At 43.4% G+C, this 26141-nt stretch overlaps 1 protein-coding gene across 3 annotated transcripts in view; it reads left to right on the top strand.

Annotated features, from left to right (window-relative positions):
* SEMA4B (semaphorin 4B) overlaps positions 1-26141 on the top strand; it is a 160040-nt gene that overhangs the window by 106807 nt on the left and 27092 nt on the right. For all 3 annotated transcript variants that reach the window (XM_069222666.1, XM_069222664.1, XM_069222665.1), the window contains exons 6-11: positions 875-991; positions 2972-3129; positions 4952-5133; positions 9929-10079; positions 13172-13382; positions 15898-16013. In XM_069222666.1, the coding sequence (XP_069078767.1) occupies positions 875-991; positions 2972-3129; positions 4952-5133; positions 9929-10079; positions 13172-13382; positions 15898-16013 (935 nt within the window). The remainder of the gene's footprint in view (positions 1-874; positions 992-2971; positions 3130-4951; positions 5134-9928; positions 10080-13171; positions 13383-15897; positions 16014-26141) is intronic.

Genomic DNA, 26141 nt, shown 5'->3' with positions numbered 1-26141 from the left:
CATCTCTGTAATCATGTAAACCCTAAACGTGGCCGCCTAAATGCGTATTGTTGATAGAATAACATTATAGCCTATTAAATCACACATAAAAGTTTCTTGCACACCCCACATCCCAAACTCAAGTATTTAAAAGTGCTGTCATATGTGATAATAAAGGAAAAGGAGGCTCTGTGAAATAAAATATTTGCCTAGTTTCACACAGTTTGGTAAGCAGCGAGGCCGGTATTGATTCCAGGTTATCTGGTTTCACATTCTGAAATTCAGCCACCAGATAGGTATCTGTCTCTATTGCGCTCTCTATCTTTTATTGAACTAGGAGTACCTCTAAGAGAGTCTCCCAATGGGCTTTGCTCTGCCTTCTGTCTGCTGTGGACATACGCCCGTAGAGCATATTCCTGCCTTTTTAACCCAGGATATATTCCCCGGAAGTGGAAACTAACCGTTTCACTCTAATGTTTGGCTACCATGCTGCAAGAAATATTTTTAGTAATCCTGTCCTGTATTTGAGGGGCAAATATCTTCAGCTTCTTGGCCAACACCTCACTCTTGTTTTTAATCTTATTTTCTGGCTTTATCTGTTCTCTAAACTGTTGTCACTTACACTAGTATCATCAGCTGGCTCCTCGAGTGCCAGTTTCAACTCGTACATTATCGTAGGCTTTGGGAACATTTTATGTAAAAATATATAATTAAATAAAAGTGGGTGTCTGCAGTGTGCAGTGTTTTGGCACCCCTTGGTTTCTGAATGTGCATTGCTTGGTGCTGAGTCCACTCGTGGCGGTGCTTGAAAGCGCCTTGCTTTCCATCCTCTCGTGAAACCTTGCCAGGCACTCCTTCATGTATCATCTGAAAATGAATTTTGCACCCTCAATAGATGGTGATCTGTACGCCGGTACAGTCAGCAGCTTCCAGGGGAACGAGCCCATCATCTACAAGAGTCAAGACAGCCGAACCCTGCTGAAGACGGAGAACTCTCTGCACTGGCTCCAAGGTATGCGCAAGCGTTTCACCGCCGATCTCTCTAGCAAAGGGTGGCTCATGTGTGGATAACACTGCTGTAGGGGGAGTTGTTGTGAATTATGCTTAGGCTGGAAGATTGCCCTAAATTATTAATATCAGAAGTTTCCTAAATATATGACTTCAAGTCTTTAAAGAATTCCAGTATAAGCACTTGAGTTTACTTTTAGCAGACTTCCATAAAATCAAAAGTACAGTGTTCCTGAAAATCATAGAATTGTCAGTTGTGAACTCCTTTTGTTGATGTATTCATCCCAGGATGCATCTCCCCCTCTCTCCCAAATTAAGTTATAGACTTACATATCCGATCTGTTTTTTCAAACTCACCCCCTCCACTCACCCCCTCCACTTTTCTACAAGTCGGATCTTCGTTCTCACCAATATGTCTCATCTCTCTTTCCTAACCACCCGGTCCCGCCTTTTCAACCCTGACCAAATCCCAGATCTGCCACTTTCAGCTCTTCCCTCCATACCCAACCTCTTCTCCCTCCCATCTCTCCTACTGTTCCCATCAGCTTATTGGTCGGTCTACTCTTCCCTCTAGTAAACATGACTCCCGCCTCCCTCCCAGGATGTCCAACAATGCACTCTCTCTCCTTGTAATCATGTTCCCCTGCTTCCTCTGTCATTACTTCAGCTAGCATGGCCACACACACCGCTTCTTCTCCCTTCTCGCACACACTACTTTTCTAATCCACCATTCGTCATAATAATACATGGGGTTCGCACAAGCACTGACAAACCACCCGTCAGATTACTCCTGTTTCTCCGATGGATTCGTCGGCGAGTTGGGCGCTTACTGCTGAGATCTACGTATGGGTCACCGGCTTCCACACAGGCGCTGGAAGCAGGGGTGCTGAGGGTGGAGCACCACCAGAAATATCAGTGCTGGAGTTCAGAAAGTGAATGAGCAATAAAGAAGTTTGTGTTTTTATTGTTACATATGCTGCACATTTAAGGTCAAAGGTCAAATGTTACCTTATGTCTTTTGACATATTGTTGTTTATTTGGAAAGTGGAGGGTACTTTTATTTCTCTGGCTGCCAAGTGGGAGGATTTTGTAAAAGCGATCTAGGGGTGAATTCTGCTTGCGTTCAGGAATGAAATGGAAAGGCTGTTGGATGTCAGTTTTTTCTAACACACAATTATATATTTGTAAATCAACTACAACCATATTTCACATTATATCAGCAAGTAGGAAAGCATAAATGAATCACATTTTCATAATTCAGAAGTGTGATGGAAACAAAGATTTTAGTACAATTAAAACAAATCAAAACAATTTGGTGATGCACAAATGATAAATATTTGCTGAAATCCAACTTCCATGCATTATCGTTTTTGGGCTACATTGTTTTTCCAGTAAACCTGCACGTCTATGCAAATTTAGTGACCATTTCAACTGAAAATGTGCTGTCAGAAAATGTCAGTGTGCTACCAAACCAGTGCTCCAGAATGCACCACCGGCTACATACCACACCCTTACTACCCACCTGCGGAATGGGCATGGCACATTTGCCACACTTGTGTTTTTTTGCTCAAGACTTACATTTTTCACAATACCTATGAGTTCAGTGATGAAAAACTGATGACGACAGCCCTCCCCCACTCTGAAAATTGTTCTAACGCCTCTGGGCTTCAATACAAAAACTAAAAACTGACCGTTGAATTTTCCTTGATTTGGAGCACACGTGAGGCAGCTCAGTTCTTAACTGAAATCATTGACTTCATCTGAGGGCTGACATGATTCGGTCACCGGGGGTAGAAGGGTGAACATCCTGAGCGAGTATTAGTTTGTGAAAATGAGTATGCACTTTTAAATACAGGTTCTCTCTTTCGGAGTTCTTTCTGGGGGAGGGATGGTGGCTTTTGACGCAATAACCCGTCTCGCAATTCCCCCTTAAATCGTCGCCCACCAAAGGTCGGAATTAAATAGTATTTTCTTTTTTCCACAGACCCAGCCTTTGTGGGCTCTGCCTACATCCGTGAGAGTTTACCGAAGGGTAACGCCGAGGGTGACGATGACAAGGTTTATTTCTTCTTCAGTGAAATGGGAAAGGAGTTTGACTTTTTCGAGAACACAATTGTGTCGCGGGTGGCTCGTGTCTGTAAGGTGAGAAGTGGTGCCAAAGAAAGTGAATTTATCTCACGGCTTGTTGTAAGATTCGGTGTGAGAGGCCGCTTTGGTGTGACCGGTTCAGGGCTTAGACCATAAGAAGCTTAGCAATACATGCTTATGCTACATCCTGTTGGGTTTTCTTTTATTATAGGATGCTGGTTAGGTCTCACTTGACAGTGCACCTGACCTTTTAGCATACACCAAAATAATTCGACAGTTTTTTGCTTCCACACAAATAAATGCATATCCATTCCCATGCTGGTTACTTGTAATCCTTACATTATCATGTGGCATTCCTTTAAAGCTAGGCCTATTGGCATTTATTGGCATTGCCAATGCTTGCTAGGTTTGTGTCCAAAGACTTGTGCGTGACCAGTTCCTTGAAACTCACAATGAGGAGGGACACAGACTCAGTCAAGCCTGCCAACCGAAACGGAGCTACTGTGTGTCCCACAATATCAGCCCTCTTCATGCGATAACCCAGAGCCAATATCACACGATGAGCGAGGATGAGCTGGAAAGACCTACTCTGTCGATTTTAAGCTCATGTGTTGGAGGCTCCGCACCCTTAAAGTCCATTAAAAGATTGACACCCTCCCCGGACAGAGGGGGTGGGATCAAAAGCCTTTGTTTTAGTTGTTTTAAGTGGATAGGGGAGACTTCTTGGGCCATGATGGGCTATAGGTCCCGCAGCGCCCTACCCCTTCTACTGCCCACCAGGGCTTTTTAAGCAGCGAAGAGCTTGTTTCCATGTCTGCCCTCCTTACAACGCACTCACACACACACAGCCCACCCCCATTTCTAGGTTGGCAGAATTGCAGACTCCTCCTGAGATTTGGTTTTAAAATATGTAACTGTGAACGGCAGCCGACCCACAGCTATGAAAATTGCTCAACACCGGCGCACACTTGGCAAAAGCACAGTCAAATAGTATAAGAGGTGAATGTACCCCCACTATATAAACCTACTAAAACATCCTAAATACGTTGTAAGTCTGAACTGACTTCTTTGCGAGCAGGTACCCATGTGAATAAACCAATCTCTGATTCAAAATGCTCCGTGCTTGTAAAGAGGCCACAGATTGAATGAGCTTGGAAAATGAACCCTTTTTAGTGGCCTTTCCAAAGTGGGTGTTTCTTCGCTCTTCCAGAGTTGTCAGCCAGCCTCTGTCCATGCTTTCCAGAAAACAGCAGGATGTTATTTGGGACTTTTGATTTAATTTCCCTCATTTTTAGTTTAGGCCTGTAAGTACTTCATCCTCATTGAAGTTGACTGAAAATTCAGGTCTGGTTGAAAGTCACCCCCTATAATACGTGTCCTGTTGATGGTTAGGGCAGTCCTGGAAACCTATTAGGAAGGATTTGTTACTGAAATTCCCTGAACCCTGAAGGTGCAATGATGAGGGAGACAACATCCAGTACATATGACAATGTTCCACTAATGACAAATCGGTCTGTGCAGAAGACAGAAGGGGATGTAAGTACATACTCCATTTTCTTTGACTGATGCAAACATTTGCCACCTACTTTTGTGGTACTGCCTGAGGCTGGCTGGTCGTTTCCAAGCAGGCTGATAAGCTAGCCCAACTCTTCCGAAATTGGGTATTAGCTGAATGTTGCAGTGTGGCCTTGTGTCGTTCAATGCACGTTTTAAGTATTGGTTGGCTTGGGTGTATGGACTCTCTGAATAGCTCTGGCCATTCATGCTTATCCCCACATCCATTCTTACCCTCTCATACTCCTTGAGCCTTTTGTTTGATCATCTCATGTTTGTTAATCTCTTCTCTCCCATTGCATTTTCTGTTGCTTTGGTGTAGGGCGATCTAGGAGGCGAGCGAGTGTTACAGAAGCGCTGGACCACATTCCTGAAGGCACAGCTGTTGTGCTCCCGGCCAGATGATGGCTTCCCCTTCAATGTACTTCAAGACATGTTCGTGTTGACTCCAGGAGATGCGGATTGGAAAAACACCATCTTTTATGGAGTCTTCACCTCGCAGTGGTACGTAGGAGGCAAAAGCATGCAAGGTGCGGAATGATCTGCACATGATGTTTATGGTTTAAAGCAAAGGATAGTGGCCTGGGAGATAATTTAGGAAATGCTGCAGAATTTCCAGCTCCTTTCATTATATATTTTATATTTAATGTATCTAGTACTAACAGCATTCACTCTTGAGACCTCTCCAGACAAAGTGTGACACCAAGGTCTAATCAGACTTAAATCATGTAATTTACTAAGGCGTGTTATAGATATTTCTATTTTTATATCCACTGATTATTTCTCAGCCAGCACTGTTAACCAGCTGCTTCCTCAGCTGAAGGCGTGAGAGAGCATGACTTATACGGTAGACTGTTAGTCACATTTTCAATCTGCAATCCACAAATTCCTTATCAGCCTTAACATTTCTTACTTTTATATTCTGTTTTGAATTCCTGCATAGTGCTGTGTTATGAGGTTTCATCTATTTCAAAGGACTTGGGCCCTGATTTATACTTTTTTGGGCAAAAGTGCACTAACACAGTTTTGCACCACAAAGTTTAGCACCGGCTTGCACCATTTCTGTGCACCAGCCGGGCACCATATTTATGGAATGGTGCAAGCCCGTGCAAAGGGTTGGCTAGTGCAAAAAAAAATTACGTTAGTCTGGTGGGGCTGGCGGTATGGAAGAAGGGGATTTTGCATCAAAAAATGACGTTAGCAGGTTAGAGTAAAAAAAAAAAAACCCTAACCTGCCTAGAGTCATTTTCTGACACAAAACCATCCATACCACATGACTACTGTCTTAGAAAAGACAGGAGTCATGCACACCACCCCAATGACCAGACCAGGGGACCAGGGTCCCCTGGGCATGGCCCTTGCACTCTGTGCCATGTATGAGGGCCCATTTCAGGGGCCCCTATGGCAATTAATAAAATAAAATACTTAACTGGGATGGGGTCCGCTATCCTCTGCTGTCCCTCTGGTGTGGGTGGAGGTGTCCCTGGGGGCTGGGGAGGGCACCTGTGGGCTTATTCCAAGGTGTTCCACCATGGAAATAGGCCCACAGGTCCTCTTAACACCTACCCTGACCCAGGCGTTAGAAAATGGGGCAAACCCCTCCTCCCTCCCGTGCACCATTTTTGCATGGGAGTATAAATATGGCATTAGGGCCACAGAGTCATTTTTTGCACAGGAACGCCTACCTTGCATCTCATTAGGGCAAGGTAGGTTTCCACGTCCAAAAAATGACTTTAACTCCTTAAATTTGGCGCTAGACGGGTCTAGCACCAAAGTATAATTATGGAGTTCGTTTTGCACCAAATTAGAGTACAAAAAAACTCTAATTCGGTGCAAACAGAGTATAAATATGCCCCTTGGTATTCCTTTCAGCAGTTGTACTGTGTATCTCGAGCGGATATCTCAAGAAAACCTGCCTGATCAGGTGGCCATTTCAGTGGCAAAGCAACTTTCCGCTCTCAAGTGCCATCGGTATCTGAACCCTTGGCTGACTGGGAATTGCCTCCACTAGCAGCTTCCACCAGATTGCTAATTCGTACAGGTCATAGCAGTATTTTTGGTGTCATTTATCATTCTCACTTTGGTTGCTGTGAGATTTCAACGTTTTCCTGACTATGATCGCAGACGTTCAGCAGTATATTCGGAAACTGTCCCAAAGCGCCGCCCACACTTGAAAGTGCCTTTTTGCAATCTCAGTAGAAACAAACACTCAGCTGCTTCGCTTCCCTGTGACCTGCTGAGGGCAGTTCTGTATCTCCTATCCCTGCAACCTGCCCAACCTGTCATCAGACAGACTGCAGTAGGAGTGACCTCACCGTGGCCTATCACAGGCCAGAGATTCCTGGCGTACATCTGCATATTATAGAGTTCAATGGGATGACAACCAAAACGTCCCGCCAAAACAACTGGATGTCTAGACTGCCAAACCCTTACTTTTAAGACCACAAGATTTCTAGGTTATCTTCTAGTAAATTAAATTGTATATCTCCAAAACTATTACTTAAAATTTGTGCATTAAATGTAATATGGGAATTTGTTATTTGACCATCACCCATTCAAATTAAGAAAATCGTGTTTTAGGGGCTCTAAACGTTCTGACCCTACAAGTCTGAAGGTCGTGGAGCAGTAGGCCCGACTCCCTGGAGTGCGCTGTATTTCACCCACACTGAGATAGGCCCTTGATGCAGCAGAATGACGCCAGGCCTGCTGGCCCCTCGTGGAACAGGCTGCCCTCGAGCCTGAAGACCTCAGGAGCGCTTGTCGTTTACAGTGGGGCCGCCGCTGGATAGAAATCAGCTCTTTGTGTGCTATAATTCTCATCCAGAAACCATCCAAGCCGCATGCAGCAACGAGAAGAATTTTGGCTGAACCCTCACACAAACACAAAACATGTTTTTGCAAAACTACGTTGGCTCAAGACAAGAACTACGTTACTTGAGTGCACACGTTTCATGTTGCTCTGCATCAATGCCTCGAAAAAACACTTTAAGGTGTGTCATAGCTGGAAGGTAGGTACGCGCAGAAGGAAAAAGCCAGGTGCTAACAGATCACCTGTTTAGTGTCTCCTTTATTTGGTTGTGATCAAAATACATGCTTAATTATCCCTCTCATAACAGCAGCTGGAATTGATAGTGCAGTTGTTTTAAAGAGGCAGAGGGTGCACCTTAATCATAACTTTTAATTATTGTTGAAACAGACTTGCACCCATGACATGTTCCTGGGGGCTGCTGGTTTATTCATTGTTACAAAGGTAAGCAAAACATTTAATTTATTTTTTTATTTTTGTTCCTTTTACTTATAGTAATGGCTATTCATACCAGTACTGATCCCAGGGCGAGGGATTTGTTATGGCCACAGATGAAACTTTTCAGCCAGTGCTTCAAGAACCATGAAATACACCTACTTCCAGTTCAGCATTTGCTGAGTTATTGTAAAGTAAAATTCTAGAATCGGAATAGACTTGGAATAGAGGAAGTGGGGTGTAATGCCATTGCCTTTAATGCATTTCCTTTTCTGGAGAGCCTTTGTTTCATCCTTCAACAGCAAATGACAACTGTAGCACATCTTCAGCCAGTTGACATATTATGTGACCTATTGTGATAGGTTGTATGACTGAACCGTGCATGCATTTATCACGCAGTGCATTTAGAACACGGTCTAAACAATTAATGCGTCGTTACCACGCATTCCTTTACCACGCAAGTAGATACAAGGGCATGCCTTAGGGAAGTGCTGGACTTTGGAATAGTGTAATTTACTATTCCAACTCTGGTCTGTGCAACAGTAGGGAACGTGTTGGACTTAAAATCCAACAACAGTCCAACAACACATTTCCTAAAGCAAGTTGTTGTAAAGGCTTGCGTGATTCAGGGCGATCTTGGAGTGTGGTAAAGACGCATTCGTTGTTGAGACTGCGTTTTAAAGGCACTGTGTGGTTCCCGCTGCGTGATAAAGACTGTTTCCCATTGTGGTACTGTGGATAGGGCAAAAAAGAAGAGTTGAACAAAATTGTGAAGAAAATCTGACTAGAGCTTATAGAAGTTCCAGGGACTGTGTACGTGATCGGTATGCTATATGTGAAACTTACATTACATTTGAAGTAAAAATACCCAACAAAACAGCACGTAACTTTTGGGTGGTGCAACACCTATGACTGCAGTCTTTGGAAATATTGCCATTGGTCGAACACGATGAAAGTGATATACATTTGTTGACCAATGGTTTCTCAATCAGTCTTTAAAGGCATTATGTGGCAGACGTGTTTTCATTTACTAAAACTCACTGAAACATTGACTAAAGTATTGCTAATGTTAAGAGCTGAGGCAAGTGGATGACCTAACTCCCATATCTGGGATACTTTCTTTACTTTGTAACTATTTTACCTTTGATTTCTGTCTTGATGTGGACATACTCGAATATATTTAGACCCAAAAGGTCCAGTGTCAACTGACAGCCCCTGTATGCGCCTGTAGCAGCGCATAGTAGGGTTTTCACTTGGCTATAACAGTAAAGCCAACTTTACTGACAATGGCTCCTCTTCCTCTCATTTAGACTCAAACCTCTAAACTCCACGATTACTGGGAGCCTCTACCAGTTTCACTTAAATCCCACCCGCTCCAGTTTTAGTTGGAGCTCCTGTTCTTCCCTCACTTGGAGACATAATCCCCACGCTCAGTTATAAACGTGTGATCATTCTCGGTTAATACTCACTCTCAGTTGGAGCTCTACATTCCTCTCTCCACATTGTAAGTTGAATCCTGCGTCCGTGATTCCAGTTTGATCGCTCACACTGTCTGTTAGTTTGAGAACTGTCCCACACTGTCAGCGGAAGACAGTGCTTAGTAGCTGATCATCTAGCATTACACCAATATACCCTGGCTCCTTTGAGGATTATATTAATCTCTTCAGTACTCGCAGCATCCCATATACTTTGCATAGGTGCTACTTACACAGTCATCTTTTTTATTTAAGTTTCTACTTAAGGCCAGTACTAAGGACCTCCTTGAAGTCCTCAAATTCTTGTTCACTAGCTATAACTCAGTGTGCAGTACGTGCCTGGTGATAACTGTGTCAGGGTGTCCCAACTCTTGTTATGTCATTCCCTTCATGTACTACTCTACGACAGTGCACCTGCTACATGTAAAATACATGTACCTGAAACATGCACAGAAGGCCCCATTCTGTTGTGGTTGGGAACTAATGTGAGCAGGTTACTGGTTAATTGTCATGCTTAAATCCCTGTTGTACGACGTAATGTTCCACGCCATGTCCCTCTTCTAAGGCTGTGCTCTCATTTCAGGAACAAGGGAGGCACGAGTAGCTCCGCTGTGTGCGCGTTCACCATCAATGAGGTGCACAGAGCGTTCGATGGACTCTACAAGGAGGTGAACCGGGAGACCCTGCAGTGGTACACCTACACGCAGCACGTGCCGGAGCCAAAGCCAGGAGATGTAGGGCTCAACATTCACTCATTTCATTTAATTAGATGCATTAAAATAACTTGTGTTCCTGTAAAATGTGACCTAGCTCTTGCAGTTGAATGTTACTATGTACGCGTACATTCAGGCTTTTCTGGACCATATGCTTAATATTCACTAATATACCAATGCACTAATAGCGGCAACAAAAAGCAGCTTTAAAGCCGTGTAAGTCCAACTTTTTTTGTTTTGATGACTAGAATTTCTATAGACCAAGAAGATTTAGATTACAAATGTCAGGCATTTATAATGCAAGCTTAACCAGGGAAGACAAATGCATCTACACAAAGCCAATGATGAATGGACACACAGCCCAGATAATGGTATATAGGAAGCATGCCCCAGGTGATTAGAAGGATCAAAAAGTTGTTTGGCTGCAGGCTTGTCAGAACTGTTTACAAGGCCCAGAGCAAATACTTAATGCAGACCATTTAGATGCTTTCTCAACTTTTGCCAGATGACATAAACACATGTTTCTAAAGTATACTAAAAAGTACCCCAGTAAAGAGAAAATATGGCATCGGGTGCCTCTCCTGGTTGGGCCACACAAGTCGCCTCTGGATTATTGAAGAGGACAGTCTTGCTTTCACTTAATAACATGTAAATATATTTTGCTGAAAAGCACAGGACACTTTGGGGCTTAACACCCCAACCCCTTGTTCCTACCACCTTGTCACTGTCCATAATGCCAGCAATTAAATCGTCTCAAACTGGGTTTAACATGGCTGTCACAATTCTTCAGTGTGACAAGAATGTAGATGTATTTACTTGTGCATTTACTTCAGATATTTATGTAGCTCAGACTTCACCTTCGGAGTGGTGGCACTTAGTACCGAAAGCGACAACATCGCCGCTATTGTGTAGACACTGCATTAAAGACCTGTAATAGTATATCACCTCTTATTCTCCTCTATTATTGGGGAACTAAATTGTATCCGATAAAGCTAGACTACAGTGAACTGCCTCAATAGTGTAGAACCAAGACAAGTATAGGTTTGATCATGTGCTAATTTGTCCCCATGACTAGGTTTGTGCTACATAAATAACTTTAATACTGTAAATACATGAGCATCTTACCCAAAAATATACTTCACAAGTCCAGTCCTGTCAGTAGTGCCTATGATTTAATAACTTGATAAACCATCCAGTCCCCTGGCATTCTGAGACCCCAGATTTGCATTATCCTGCACTGTGCTATAAATAATAGAATAGAGATGAAGAATACAAACCAGTAATGGAGGCAAGAAATTAAGGCCCATATTTATACTTTTTTTGTGCCGCATTTGCGTCATTTTTTGATGCAAAAGTGGCGCAAACTTACAAAACACAATTGCATTTTGTAAATTTACGCTGCTTTTGCGTCAAAAAGCAGCACAAAAAAGTATAAATATGGGCTTAAATGTTACCATTTGCCCTAGCTCACCTACTAATATCACCAACCAATGCATGAAGTAAACTTATTCCCCCTTTTCCCACTAAAGATCAGACCTAATTTCTACTAATTAAATTTACCACAAAAAATGGAGTGAAGACATGAATGTTTCCTGTAGAGCACAAGACTAATCCCAATAACACCAAAAAAACACACGAAGCCTGGGGCCTGGAGCAACGTGTTGCCCGGCGTAAAAGCACAACAATGCCTCATCAGAGATAGTAAGTGCTATACAATCCAAGAACATTACATTATTCACCCACACGAAAACAAATATAACACTCAGCAGTTGGTAGGTTGTAGTTCATGCACATATAGGCTGCCTAATAATTCCCTTTACTGCTTGACTCTCTTATACTCACATAAGACAAAACTGCTAAGGGTCATCACCATTATCCAGCAGTGTACTAGTTCACAGCAGTAATCAACCCTTTACCAGCTGAGCAGGCGTGGTATAACGGAAGCGATCTGCCACATCCCACTGGCCAACAGAGGACTATTCAGTCCACCACTGCTGGTCTTGACTGGCTTCCTAATAGACACTTCGTGACATCTCACAAGGACAGTCAGATTTGGGATGCCATTAACAAAGTCCATCCCACCAGATCTTTCCATCACTTCTCCCTTTAAACTGTGCCTGCTCAAGAGCATACATTTTAAACAAAATATCTCAGAATGAACAACCAACTACAGTAATAGCTAAGTGGACTATGAATGTAAGAAATACCAAAAAGAGACCTTCGGAGATGCTCAAAGATGCCAGCTCACTGAAAACCACAAACTGTGCGCCTGTCTCGCACACTTCCTCGTCGTCACACTGCTCAGAGCTGCATCCCTTAACACGATAACCACACCTCCGTGGTGCTTACGCACACCATGGAAACATTTCCCACACAGGATCGCAAAAAGGACAACACACTTCCAACCAAACACCCTACACAGTATAGTGTTCCACCCAAGAAGGCAAGCGCTTCAGCACCCCACATGGCAGCAGGAAGCTCTATATCAATGAGATAAAATACAAGAGAAAGCATGTTCAATATTTTTATGTGATTGCTTTGGCGTAGGTGAAAATGGTATTTTCCTAACATGTTGGGAAACATAGTGACTGCTTTACTCGCTGCTGGCCTGTGGAAGCGACATGCTTTTGTATTGGAGAGGCCAGGCACCTTACTCCAGATTCACCATCCCCACATTCATTCATTATATTCTAAACATGAGCTCTTTCAGGGTCTAGTTCAGTGTCAGAATAGAGCATTTCGCAGGGTTTCAGAGATTCCCAATGTGTCGCCCGTGGCATTCGGCTGCGATTACACCTCAGCTCAGTGAATTTCAGGGAACAGCGAACCCTGGAGCTTCTCCAAGAAGCACCAGGCGCGCGTCCACCTGCTGAGATCGTTGCCACCACTTGCCAGCGCCGAGCCCCGCTGGTAAACCTGACTCGGGATGTGCATGACAGCTTCCTGAGGGTTACTATCACCGCTGGCACCGGGCACCAGACTGCAGTGTACTTTAACACGAGAACTCCGAGCTATTCTCAGAATTTGCAGGACACACAGTTCTTGTTGACTAGGTCTTCTGGGATTTATTGGCCTTTTGCGGTTGAATAACGCTGGCATGTTTTCTCCGGCAGTGCATCAACAACCATGCTCGGCACATGGGCATCAGTTCCTCCTTGCAGATGCCGGATCGAGTGCTTAACTTTGTCAAAGATCACTTCCTAATGGACAGCACCATCCGGAGCCAACCCCTGCTGCTGCAGACCGGCGTGCAGTACCGGCAGGTCAGCGTGCAGCGAGTGAAGGGGCTCCAGAAAACCTACGACGTCCTCTTTCTAGGCACTGGTGGGTAACTCGGTGCTAGCGGAGCCACTCTGCTTCTTCGTACTGTTATCGTGGGCTCTGTGGGTGGCACGGCGATTTGCACACTAGTGTGTGCATGTGATGGAGCATGCATGTGTCAGCCAGCGGGATTCTCTGTAGTGCTGTGGGAACTCAGCCTTGTTTATAGGCGCTTGATGGGATTGTGATTTGTCCTCTGGGGTCTGTCAGTTTAGGCACTGTCAACGTAATAAGTTGGGCACTTCCCACTGTTGCATCGGATAAGGGTGTCGCTCTGCATGTAGAGATCCTGGACACGACGAAGGGCTGTTGGTGTCATTGTGCACTGCCATATTAATGTCGTACAAGGTGCTTGTGTTGTGTCATGCATGTTATAAATTGTTGTTATAAATCCGTGGCAATGGCCATCAAGTGATGAGTTTTAACAAGTGTATGTAAGCACTTAGGACAAACTTTACAAAAAGAGCAAATAAACAGGGTCACTAAAATTATGCGGGAGGAGAGGGCCAAGCTACGCGGCAGGGTTGAGTAAATTATGCTGCAAGAAAAGGCCAATGATGCCGCATAATGCGGCACAATTTGTAATAGCATCACATAATTATTTCATCATTTGTAAGCGTGGTAGCACTGTCTGGGCATTTGTTGCACCTCATTTCTACCATTTTAATACCCAAGTACAGCAATAAACAACAAAAAGGTGTCTAGTTTGCAAAGGGCCTTTCACTGTGCGGCATTTCATATTGCCTCATTTTTATAACCCTTTAATCTTTTGAGTAAGAAACAATTTTTTGTTGTTGTTAAAATGTGCACATTATACAGCAGCCGTGCAATGTCATAATTCCAGTGGCCCTGCTTATAAGTAATTATTCACACGGTGTTGATATAGTTCGTGGCAGCGGACACTGGAAATGGCAAGTGATGGGAGGGCAGAATAATGTGATGGGCTCCTTAGCTGCTGCTTGGAGGAGACAATGGCTGCTTGGGGACAGTTGGAGATTATTCCACTGGGGGGAAATGACCCGAATTTAGAGGCAGTAGCAGGATGTGTTGGGGTAGGTGTGCAGTGCTGGGTGTGTTGGCTTTGATCCGGGTCTTTTCTGTGTAGTGTTTTAAGTGGCTCTGGATCAGGTGCATCTTTCAGGTGACGATCATTTACTGTCGCAGTGGACCCTAATCTCCCTTGGGAGCTGTACTTTCAGAGGGTTTTGTCTTTGTCAAGATGTTTCTGTTTACCTAGTTTAAAACTATTGGGGTGGAGTAGGAAGGAGGTGAAACAAATTGAGAAATAGCGCAACCAGAGCACGTTCAACCACCTGAAAATGTCTGTAGTAAGCGCTAGATCATGATTAGGATGGTTAATTTTGGCACATCTGTATCTGTAAACCGCTGTTTATGCACGGGTCGGAATTACTGATGCGTAAAACACCTCAAGGCTCATTAAATTAAATTTCGCTGGTCAAATCTGCCGAAATTTAACACGGAAAAAGCATAAGGTATTTATTGCATTAAGTGAATTTTGGTGTATTAAACACCAACATTTGAATGCCATTCCCCACAAACACGTATTAGGTGCCATTTATTGCATCTAATAAATAACATAACCTGTGGTATAATTGTTTTTAATCATTATCAGGTGCGCTAAATAGAGCCTAAACTGGTAATCAGGGCCTAAGTTTTGCTGTGCAGCATGAACGCCTTCAGCTAATTTTGCAGTTTGCACATTTTATAAGGACTTCCCTTAACACCTGTCTTGGAAGTTCAGCTTTAAAAGTGGGTGGCACACTTTTTATTGTTTCTTAATTCCATGTCCACAATTACATATGACATTCAAATCTTTAGACGCTCTCCCTCTCTACTTTCACTGGTTATTACTAATGCTCTAACAACCCTTTTCCCCTAGCTTGGTAACTTGGGCATTAAGATCCCTCTTTATTTTTGGCTTGAATCTTGGTTTTATGAAACATGGCCTATTTTTAATCGACTTATTTCACTTTAGTATTTTTTAATTTAAAAAATGTGATTTAGGAAACTGAAAATAAAAATAATTAGTGTGGCGGCAGTGTTCTGTGCTCTCCGAACTCTTTTTCCCCAGCTCTATGATCAGTGCTCTTCACCTGCTCCTCTGTGCATTTTATTTCCTCGTCTTCACCTTCTATCCCCCCTCACTCGGCCCAGTTTCTTCCGTCATATAGTTAGGGAGGGACTCTGCAGCCGGAGCAGATTTGCTTGTTGCCTGCAAGCCCAAAAGCAGAAAGCTTTGGTATGGGCTTCAATTTTTAAGATTTCCCGCCAAAATACGACACTTGCGCAATTCATCGTGAAAATTGAATATCGGGATGTGAAAAAAACAGTTTTTATTGTAATTGGTTTTAATTGACTTTGTGATGTCTTGGTGCCGTACGTGCTGCATTGTACTCACTGCTAGTTTCTGACTTCAGTTTCCATCTGCATCCCTACACATTGTGTGGCAATATCAACATTTATGCTCACTGTTTGGTTCCTTCTGCTTTATCACCAGTTGACGGGAGGTTACACAAAGCTGTCACCATGAACAAGACTGTGCACATCATCGAAGAGTTAGTACTGTTCAAAAACAAGAATCCTGTTCAAGAGCTCCTCCTCGATAGCAAGAAGGTAATGCTTTCACCAAACTTGGTTTATTGCACAAGGGTTATTGTTAAAATGTATCGAAGTGGCATATTAAAAGACGATGCTCTACGTTTTTTGGTAAGTGTGACCATATTTTATTTTGACATTACTCTAGCCTTTCATGTTAGTTTTAAAAAAAAAGATATTTCACGTCTGAAAACATTATTGGTAGACAAAATAGACTGGTGAATTTTACTTTCTGGTTAATTGGTGTAAGCCAACTCCTATTAAATGTTTTTTAGCTGGTTTCACTTTATTGTTCTACGTTCTTGCCTTGTATCTACCCTGTATTGAGAGATAAGTATTTCAGTGGGCTCAGTCCCAAAAAAAAAGTTTCATCCCTTCTAGACAGCTGCACCGTTGTGACTTTGCCCTTCAGAATAAAGCACACATACTTTTGCATCCATGGGATAAAGGTAATTATTTTAGATTGATTTTATTTATAAGACAGAGGCTACGTAAGCAGTATTTCGTTGCATAGAGTTCAGCCTACTAACTTTGCATACAAACTCCCTCCCTCAGCTCCAGCACCGAAGCAATCCTCATAGATTTTCCAAGATGGCAGCCTGAACAAGTGGTTAGGGGTGGAATTCGAATAGGAATTAGAAAACCCATTTTTTTGGCATTGTACTTGAATGAATAAAGAAAAGAGATTTGTGTATTACCTCTATTACCCAAAAGATGATGCCTTGGCACTGAGGAATTAAGGAGGTAATTAAGCAACAAAGGTAACACTGAAGAGCCAAGCTGTTAGCCCCTTTCTAAATTGAAGATGGCAGGACATATGTAGGAAGCTGACCTGGTGTAGGTGGTGGGTACCTAAGGTACTTACACCTTATACCAGGGCCAGGTATGCCCTATCAGTGTAGTGTAGGCAGTGTCTAGAAGCCAGGCTCTCTAGAGATTAGCTGTGGGTGAGCAGCCAATGCTTATCTAGGAGACATGCAAAGCTCATGCAATACTGCTGTAGTCACACAGCAATTACACACATGGAAGAAAGCACTCAGTGTTACAAAAATAAAGGTACTTTATTTTAGTGACACAGTTAACAAAACATACTAGAGGGTACCCTCCAATAGGAGGAAAGTAGGATACTAGATATATACACTAATAATTAGAATTAGGCATAGAAAGCAATAGAAAACAATGCAATAGCAAATAGGCAATAGTGACCCTAGGAGGAACCCAAACCATATACTTAAAAAAATGGAATGTGTATGCAGGAACCCCAATTCGCCCCCCGTCCACCCCCCACCCCCAACCTCCTCCTGGTGAGTGGGATGTGTAGAGGGAGCTGGAGGAATTAGGAAACCACAAAGGTAAGTACCACAGTGCCAAACCACCCAAAAGGACGAAAAAGAAGATAATGCTACACCCAGACAAGATTGCAAGAAACCAGCTGTACATTCCTGAAGAGGAAGACGTGTGGAAGAAAGGGACCAAGTCCAGAAGTCACAGAAGTGTCCAGTGGGGGTAGGAGTCACTACCCACCTGTCTGTGGTTGCAGGAGTTGGCCGACGGTGGGACGAAGATGGTCAGCAATGCAGCCCGGAGTCAGTGAAGAGTTCCTGGAGGATGCAGTCGACGTACCATGCTGGATGGATGATTGCAGTCGTCAGTGGCGTGGAAAAGCTATCAACAAGCATTGGCAAAGGCAGAGGTCGCAGTGAAGCAAAAGTGGAGCTGCTGGGGACCAGCAAGGTCCAGGAGGACTCAACCCATGGGGGGCAGTCCTATGGGGACCCTCGGTAAGACGGAGCCCACAGAAGAAAAGGCAGCCCCCACAGGAGACCCACTGGAAGAGGAACCAGGAGTCGCAGGGGAGCCCACGCAGCACAACTGGAGAAAGGTCCCAGGCCACATGAGAAGCACGCATAGCACTGTTGCCTTTTACAAGGGACTTGGCTGTGTGTAAGGGGTGTGCCAACTGTGGAAGCAGTGGTACAGTTTAGGGAAGGAACACAGATGCTGGGGCCTGGTGAGCATGATTACACCTTTCCCTCTCATTCCATTTCTGGTTTGGAAGCTCAGGCAAACGTCTCACCATGATCTTTGTAGCTCCCACTTGGGTGCGTCAGCCCAGGTTCGCAACACTACTAGATCTCGCAGTAGTTCCTGATGAGACACCCAGACGCAAAAAATGCTCAACCTAGCAATTTGGCTCCTGAGGTCATAGTTTGGCTACCTTGGCTTACCACCAGAATGTATGAACATTCTCAAGGAAGCCCGCAGACCTACCATTAGAACCTGTTAGAAAGCAAAATGGAAGCGTTTTGTTTGCTACTGCCAACCCAAACAAATTGATCCTATGAAAGCCGCGGTGCAAGACGTTGTCTGCTACCTGCTTCATTTGCAGAAGGCATATGTAGCATACACTTCTATACACTACTTGCTGCAATGGCTGCCTATCTTCAGAATAACAGCATCTCTCACTGTTCAAAATTCCAGGCACTGAAGCTTTTATTAAATATTCCGCCTCTGGTTTCTTCAGCACAGTCCTGAAACATCAACATGGTTCTCACTAGACTCATTGCTTCCCCATTTGAGTCCCTTCCCTCATGCCGACTTCAGTTGGTCATGGAAGGTGGCATTCTTAGTCATCATCACCTCACTTAGGCATGTTAGTGCGCTCCAGGCTTTAACCTTAGAAAAAACCTTTTTCCAAATACATAGTCAAAGTGGTTCTTTGCACTAATCCTAAACTCCTACCCAAGGTAGTTACACATTTTCACCTCAATCGGTCCATTGAGCTCCCAGTCTTTTTCCCGCAAACAAATTCTGTTGCGGAAAGAGCTCTTCATACTTTAAATGCAAATCCAGCACATCCAGATTAAGTCACAAGTGTATACACACTTGCTACACTAAGACCTTTACCTTTTTCGCCCACAGCACACCCTAATTGTAAAAAGTGAGCCACTATGACCTTTCTTTAACTTTCCCTTAGCAGACATTTGTAAGGCAGCTTCATGGTCTACACCACACACCTTCACTATTGAATGGCTGTCTTAGCACACCAACACGCCAGTGTGGACCAGGCAGTGCTAAGAACACCTTTTCTTACACATACCTTTCACTTCTTTCTCACTTGCCTGTGGGAAAACAATCTCACAGTGGAGTTGATGCACATGCGCAATATCGCAGAGATGAGTCACTATACCTTGTGACTCGAAAGACTTCTTCGAAGGAGAAAAACAACTTCCACAACTTCCGCACCCAACACTAGATTGCAGAAGTATGCAGAACATGTGAACGTACACCTCTACAAGAGTTAAGGAATGCTGGTAAGGTGGTGGAGGTTGGTTAAGGATGACTTTTAAGAATGTTGGGGGAAGATTCTGCAATAATGATGGAGGTGAGGAGAAGAGAACAGTGATATGATGTCTGACATGCCAGGGGTTGTTGTAACTGAGCGGAATAAAAGTTCAACTTTATTTATACAGCCTCTAGTCACTTCTTAAAATGTTCAGAGTGAACCCAATGTTGATCGGTTCCCTGCCACCCCAGGACTAATCATCCTCTCTTCCATTACCTAGTTCATAAGGGTACTAGTTGTGCTTCAGTGATGACGGGCATGTGCTACTACCATGACCTCCCAAACAAAACAACCCTACTAAATTCGCCCTCATTTATCTCACCCTGCTACTATGATCTCCCTAACCCTTCCACAGAATCTTCCCTCCTCCATCCCACTTTACTCATCCCAAGCCCCTGGGATGAGTAAATGAGGGATATACTCCCAATAAACACTTCTGGATTTCTTTCCTCCTCCACCACTCCATTACTCCTGTCAGTCTAACTAACAAACTCTCATATCCACGGCTCAAATTAACTCATAATAATACTAAAACTGTACTCCTATTTCCCGATACTAATCCATCACTAATTCTAGTTGGGTTCCGGATTAGCGTGCTACTCGCCAAAAAGCAATTCGACGCCTCGTCAGGGGTAGTAAGCGCTATATAAATACTATTACAATACAATACAATACAATGTATTAAAACGTGCTGAAAAACATTCACCCTAAAGGGTTCATTTGCAGCTGTAGAGAGCAAAAAGGACTATGGAGATCACCCTCCTGTTACTGAAGAATCCTCCCGACCAACTAACCAAGTTTCAAGACCTTTATGGAATTTTAAGCGTTCCTTCTCAGCTCTGAGATTGGTAGGGTTTACAGACCTTTGCCCCTTGGACTCTGAACAATCCAACACTAAGATTGTAGTAACTAATCTTAAAATATTTTAGTAGGAGTTTGAAAGTTAATAGTAGATAAAAGGAGACTACATTCAGGAATTAATTCCACAAGTTTCTCTTAAAGGAAATGTGGGTCCGAGTTATTTAACACCTCACACAAAGTGATTTGAAGGCAATTCTATTAAACACAAGCAACCACTGAATATCATTGAGCGAGGATCGGATCTTTTGATCCCAATGTGGGCCATGGCTGCAGCATTTTCAATTTTCTGAAGTTTAGACATCACCTTTATGTGTGAGCTTAGATGGAAATTGCTTCCAAAATCTAGCCTTGAGTAGATGAACACACAGACCTCTGTGATTTTTTTTGTGGAACAGAGCAAAGTGGAAGTGCCCATCAGCATTCTCAATTGGTAGGAACACACTCAAACACCACTGAGATTTGAGCTTCAAGAGAAACATTTGAATCCAGTAGCATACCTAGGTTTCTCACAATAGTTGAGGGTGTATGGTCGTGCCCTTAGAAGGAGGTCAGAGACCGTCGTCCAGCTGGGTCACTCTGGCCTAACAGAAGTTCAGACTTGGATGCACTGAGCTCAGCAAAATGTATACTCATCTGCCATCAGACAACACATAAGACAACTCTCAGGGTAGTGACTTCTTGATCATCTTTGCATTTAATTAAGACTGAAAATAATTGGTATTTGTGTCCATACAAGTAAACTATCATAAGCATAAACAGGCGTGCTAAATAGTCTAGGGAACAATTAAATAAATCTGGTGCAGGGCAGAGTCCTCCAGATTGCCCAGGAAACTGGCTGGGCAGAAAATGAACAGGGGTCTAATTGCACTGATTGAACCCTGTTGGAGAAGCTGGATTTTATTCACATCAAGCAGTCGTTGGAACAGCAGTTTGTGATTGGAAGTATTAAGCACTGCAAACCTACCCAATACCAAATTAAAGTTCTAATGGTGGCCACTGTCACAAGACGATCAAGTATAGAAGTAACCACTGATATGGTAAGTATTTCAGGCTGGACACTTGCTTAATCATGATCCAGAATCTGATTAGACTCCTGTCTAATGTTCAAACTTAATCACGCCAGGGAAAAATAGGCAGCAGTGTTTCTCCTGTGCAAGAGAAGTAGTGGAGGGTAATTGATACAAAAGTGATTGTGTACAAAAATGTGTATTATTGTGAAATATGTAGTTTATATTTACAAACCAAATTACATTCTAGTCCTAAAAAGATTTGTTTTATGTCATTATAGAAATAAGCTTTCTTAAGTTTCACAAAATCTTTTCTGAAGTACCACTCATACAAGAAACAAAAATACTAATTTAAATCTAATGTAACTAAGGCTATGTATGTATGTGTGCATGTAAAAATATATCCATTAAAAAAAAGTTTAAAGTGAGGGTATGGTTAAAAAAGGTAACAACATTTTTGCTTAGCTTTAAAAAAAACTCTAGAAATTCACAGAAAAAAACAAAGGTTAAAGTGATATTGTAGTTAGGTGTTGTTAATAATAAAAAATAATAATAATTACCAGTTTTACTTTATTCAGCTAACCATACCGTCCCAAATTTGGTGTCATTCAGTTGAACTGTTTTTTCAGTATTGCTTCCCAAAATCTCCCATAGAAATTACAATGGGAAAATGTTTCAGACCCTGCCTTTTTCTGGTCCCCGCTTAACAGATCACCTCCAAAACTTTCCAGGCAGGGGCTGATCTGTCTTAACTCTTTTTTTAAAAGCTTCTTGCAGATTTGTCAAATGGCGCCAAAGTTATTAGCAAAAAAATTGCTCTGTTATGAAAGTGCAACCAAAGGAAGAACTACACAGTGGTAGCTGTCACTGTGTAATCATTACATATGAACGGAGTTGTACAATAAAGAAAAAATAAACACATCCAATCTTTAATCATACCTAAAAATGCCATCAGATAATTAAAATTTCAATTTATAAAAATTAATATTCTACCAGATGGGGAGCAATCGTCTTTTTAGTATGTATTCTTTCTTATTGTTTGGGGGTATAGGAGAGCTCAAACCTGTTCATCTATGTAGAAAGACAACCAAAATTATTTATTTTATGTAGATCAGAAGAGGTTCAATTTCTCACTATCCATTTATTTACAGAAATGAGTACACTCTCTCTTTCTCTCTCTCTCTCTCTATATATATATATATATATGTTCGGTGGCGTGTGTAGCTGCAGATACACATGCTGTGCATTATCCTGCCATCTAGTGTTGGGCTCGGAGCGTTACAAGTTGTTTTTCTTCGAAGAAGTCTTTTCGAGTCACGAGACCGAGGGACTCCTCCCTCTCGGCTCCATTGCACATGGGCGTCAACTCCATCTTAGATTGTTTTCTTTCCGCCATCGGGTTCGAAAGTGTTCCTCTTCTCTCTGTATTTCGAATCGGGAAAGTTAGCTAAATATCGAAAATTCGACAGTATTGTTCGCGTTCGGTATCGGTTTAGTGTTAGCATATCGACACCGATAGTAGAAGTGCTCCGGCGGCCCTTCGGGGCTTCCGCACTTCAGCAGGGCCTAGTTGGCCCGACCGCATCCATCGACGAAACTAATGGACTGGACCCCCTTCCGCTTCTGTCCGAAGTGCCATTCGAAGTATCCTTATACAGACCAACACTTGGGGGGTTATTCTAACTTTGGAGGAGGTGTTAATCCGTCCCAAAAGTGACGGAAAAGTGACGGATTTACCACCAGCCGTATTACGAGTCCATTATATCCTATGGAACTCGTAATACGGCTGGTGGTATATCCGTCACTTTACCGTCACTTTTGGGACGGATTAACACTCCTCCAAAGTTAGAATAACCCCCTTGGTCTATAATCTGTGTTTATCACCAGAACACAGGGAGGATACTTGTGAGGCCTGTCGGGCGTTTCGATCTAAAAAGACCCTACGTGATCGAAGAGCGAGAAGACTACAAATGGCGTCGACACCAAGGGAACAACTCGACGTCGAAGAGGAGGAAAGAATTTCCATCCAGGGGACGGACTCCGATGAATCCGAAAGTGAGCGACCCACGACGATGCAGAAAACATTGAGTAAAACTGCCCCATCCAAGACTCACACAAAAATCGTTAAGGCCAAGGGGATGCCACCGCCAGCAGGCCATGGCTTAACCCATCGAAAAGAAGGTGACCAAACATCGGCACCGAAAAAGGCCAAAGATTTGCCGAAGACATCCGACTCCAGTCGAAATTCAGGCACCGAACGATCTCGGCACCGAAAGTTCGACTCACCCAAGGTGAGAAAAGTTACGTCGGAACCGATAAAGACTTTATCGGAAGCATCAGTACCGAAAAAAGCGGCTTCGGAGCCGAAAAGATGCTCTTACTCAGAAGAGCAAGGACTTACCAGCCAAATGCATGAAAAACACAGATTTGAGCAGGAAATAAACATGGGGGAACTAGACCATACGCAAAGGAGGTTGCATATCCAGAAAGAGACTGGAAAAAATACAAACTCTTCTTCCAATCAAAACCAAACGAAAGCTGGCATTACATGAGTCAGAAATGCAGCCGAAGGCGAAAGTGGCCAGAGATAAAACCCCACCACTGAGGTTTTCGCCACAACCTTCCCCACTACACTCACCACAGCTGTCCCCGGTAACAACACCTCCAATGCAGTTACCTACGCATACAGGGATGACACAGGATGATCCGGATGCATGGGACTTAAATGATGCTCCAGTATCAGACAACAGCCCAGATTGTTACCCAACAAGGCCGTCACCTCCAGAGGACAGTACTGCATATATGCAGGTACTATCAAGGGCAGCTACATTCCACAATGTAGCAATGCATTCAGAGCTAATAGAGGATGATTTCCTGTTCAATACCTTGGCATCCACCCATACTTCCTACCAGAATCTGCCAATGCTCCCAGGCATGCTCAAGCACACAAAACAGGTATTCCAGGAGCCAGTGAAAGGAAGGGCTATCACGCCTAGGGTGGAGAAAAAATATACAAGCCTCCCCCAACGGACCCTGTGTTTATAACACAGCAACTTACACCAGACTCAGTGGTTGTAGGAGCAGTAAGAAAGAGGGCAAACTCTCAATCATCAGGAGACGCTCCACCGCCTGACAAAGAGAGTAGGAAGTTTGATGCAGCGGGCAAACGAGTGGCAGCACAGGCAGCCAATCAGTGGCGGATCGCAAACTCGCAAGCCCTACTGGCTCGCTACGACAGGGCACACTGGGACGAGATGCAACATATTATACAGCACTTGCCCAAAGAACACCAGAAACGTGCCCAACAAGTTGTGGAAGAAGGACAAGCAATATCCAACAACCAAATAAGGTCCGCTCTAGACTCGGCAGACACAGCAGCACGAACAGTCAACAGATTTATACTTCAGAGCCGAAAAAGCTGGCATCGATTTCGGAGCAGACATTTTTGGCCCAACTAAAATATTTGGTTTCCAAACTTTTGGAGCTGAATCCTGTGGGTGGGAAATATGCTCCAACTACTGAGAAGTCTTCTGAAATGAGGCCCATATTGGAAGTAATGGACGCTAAACAGCGCAAAATCCATATCCATGCATCCAGGCACCACAACAGCCTTCACCACCAATTCTTCTTTACTTTCTGCTTCTCCACCACCATCACCTTCACCTATACAATTTTCTCCACAATCCCCTATCTCAAGACATGGGGACGATTTAGATGATATTAATCAGGATATAGATCAATGGGATTTATATGATTCAGATCCCATACCTTCTAATGATCATGATTTATACCCTGCTAGGCCATCTCCACCTGAAGATACCACTGCATACAATCAGGTGATAGCTAGGGCAGCTGCATATCACAACGTGCAGTTGCATACAGATCCCATTGAGGATGACTTCTTATTGAATACATTAACATCTACTCACAAAGAGCATCAATTTCTACCTATGCTCCCAGGCAAGCTTAAAGATGCAAACAACATTTTCAAAGAGCCAGTGAAGTCTGTAATCATCACACCAAGGGTAGACAAAAAGTATAAACCTGCACCTTCAGATCCACTTTTTATTAGAGCCCAATTACCACCTGACTCTATAGTTGTCAGTGCAGCAAGGAAAAGGGCAAATAGCCAATCCACGGGGATGCTCATCCCCCAGACTAGGAGAGCAGTAAATTTGACACTGCTGGGAAATGAGTAGCAACTCAAGCTGCTAATCACTGGAGGATTGCAAATTCTCAAGCACTGTTAGCAAAATATGACACAGCTCTTTGGGATGAGATGGAGGAATTCTTACAGTACCTTACACCAGAACACCAGAAAGGGGCACAGCAGGTAGTAACAGAGGGGCAGGCTATCTCTAATAATCAGATTAGATTTGCAGGAGATGCAGCAGACACTGCAGCAAGGGGTATCAATACAAGTGTGATTATTAGAAGGCACACATGGCTAAGAACTTCAGGGTTCGAACCAGAGATAAAACAGGTAGTGTTAAATATGCCTTTTGAAAAGCAACACATATTTGGCCCATAAGTAGATACTACCATAGAAAAGCTGATAAAAAAGACTCTGATACAGCTAGAGCTATGGGTGCCCTTTCCACTTCCTCTACTCTGGGAAATGTTCGTAGACCCCAGTTTAGAGGTAACTTTAAACCATCAACCTCAGAGCCGTCCACATCCCAATAGAAACAAGGGCCACATCTTTACAACAGAGGCTCTTTCAGAGGCTCTTACAGAGGAAATAAGTTTAGAGGTAGAGGAAAATTAGCCACCCCAAGAGGTTCCTCCTCCTCAACTAAACAGTGACTTTTTTACACATCCCCACAGAGCATACATCTCCTGTGGGAGGAAGACTGGAACATTTCTACCAACAATGGCACGATGCTACAACAGTTCAATAGAGGCTATCAATTATCCAACATGGTTCTTGCC

This window comes from Pleurodeles waltl, chromosome 3_1, assembly GCF_031143425.1.
Source record: "Pleurodeles waltl isolate 20211129_DDA chromosome 3_1, aPleWal1.hap1.20221129, whole genome shotgun sequence".
NCBI lineage: Eukaryota > Metazoa > Chordata > Amphibia > Caudata > Salamandridae > Pleurodeles > Pleurodeles waltl.
Note: the sequence above shows the minus strand (reverse complement) of the source record. Positions and strands in the feature narration are given on the sequence as shown.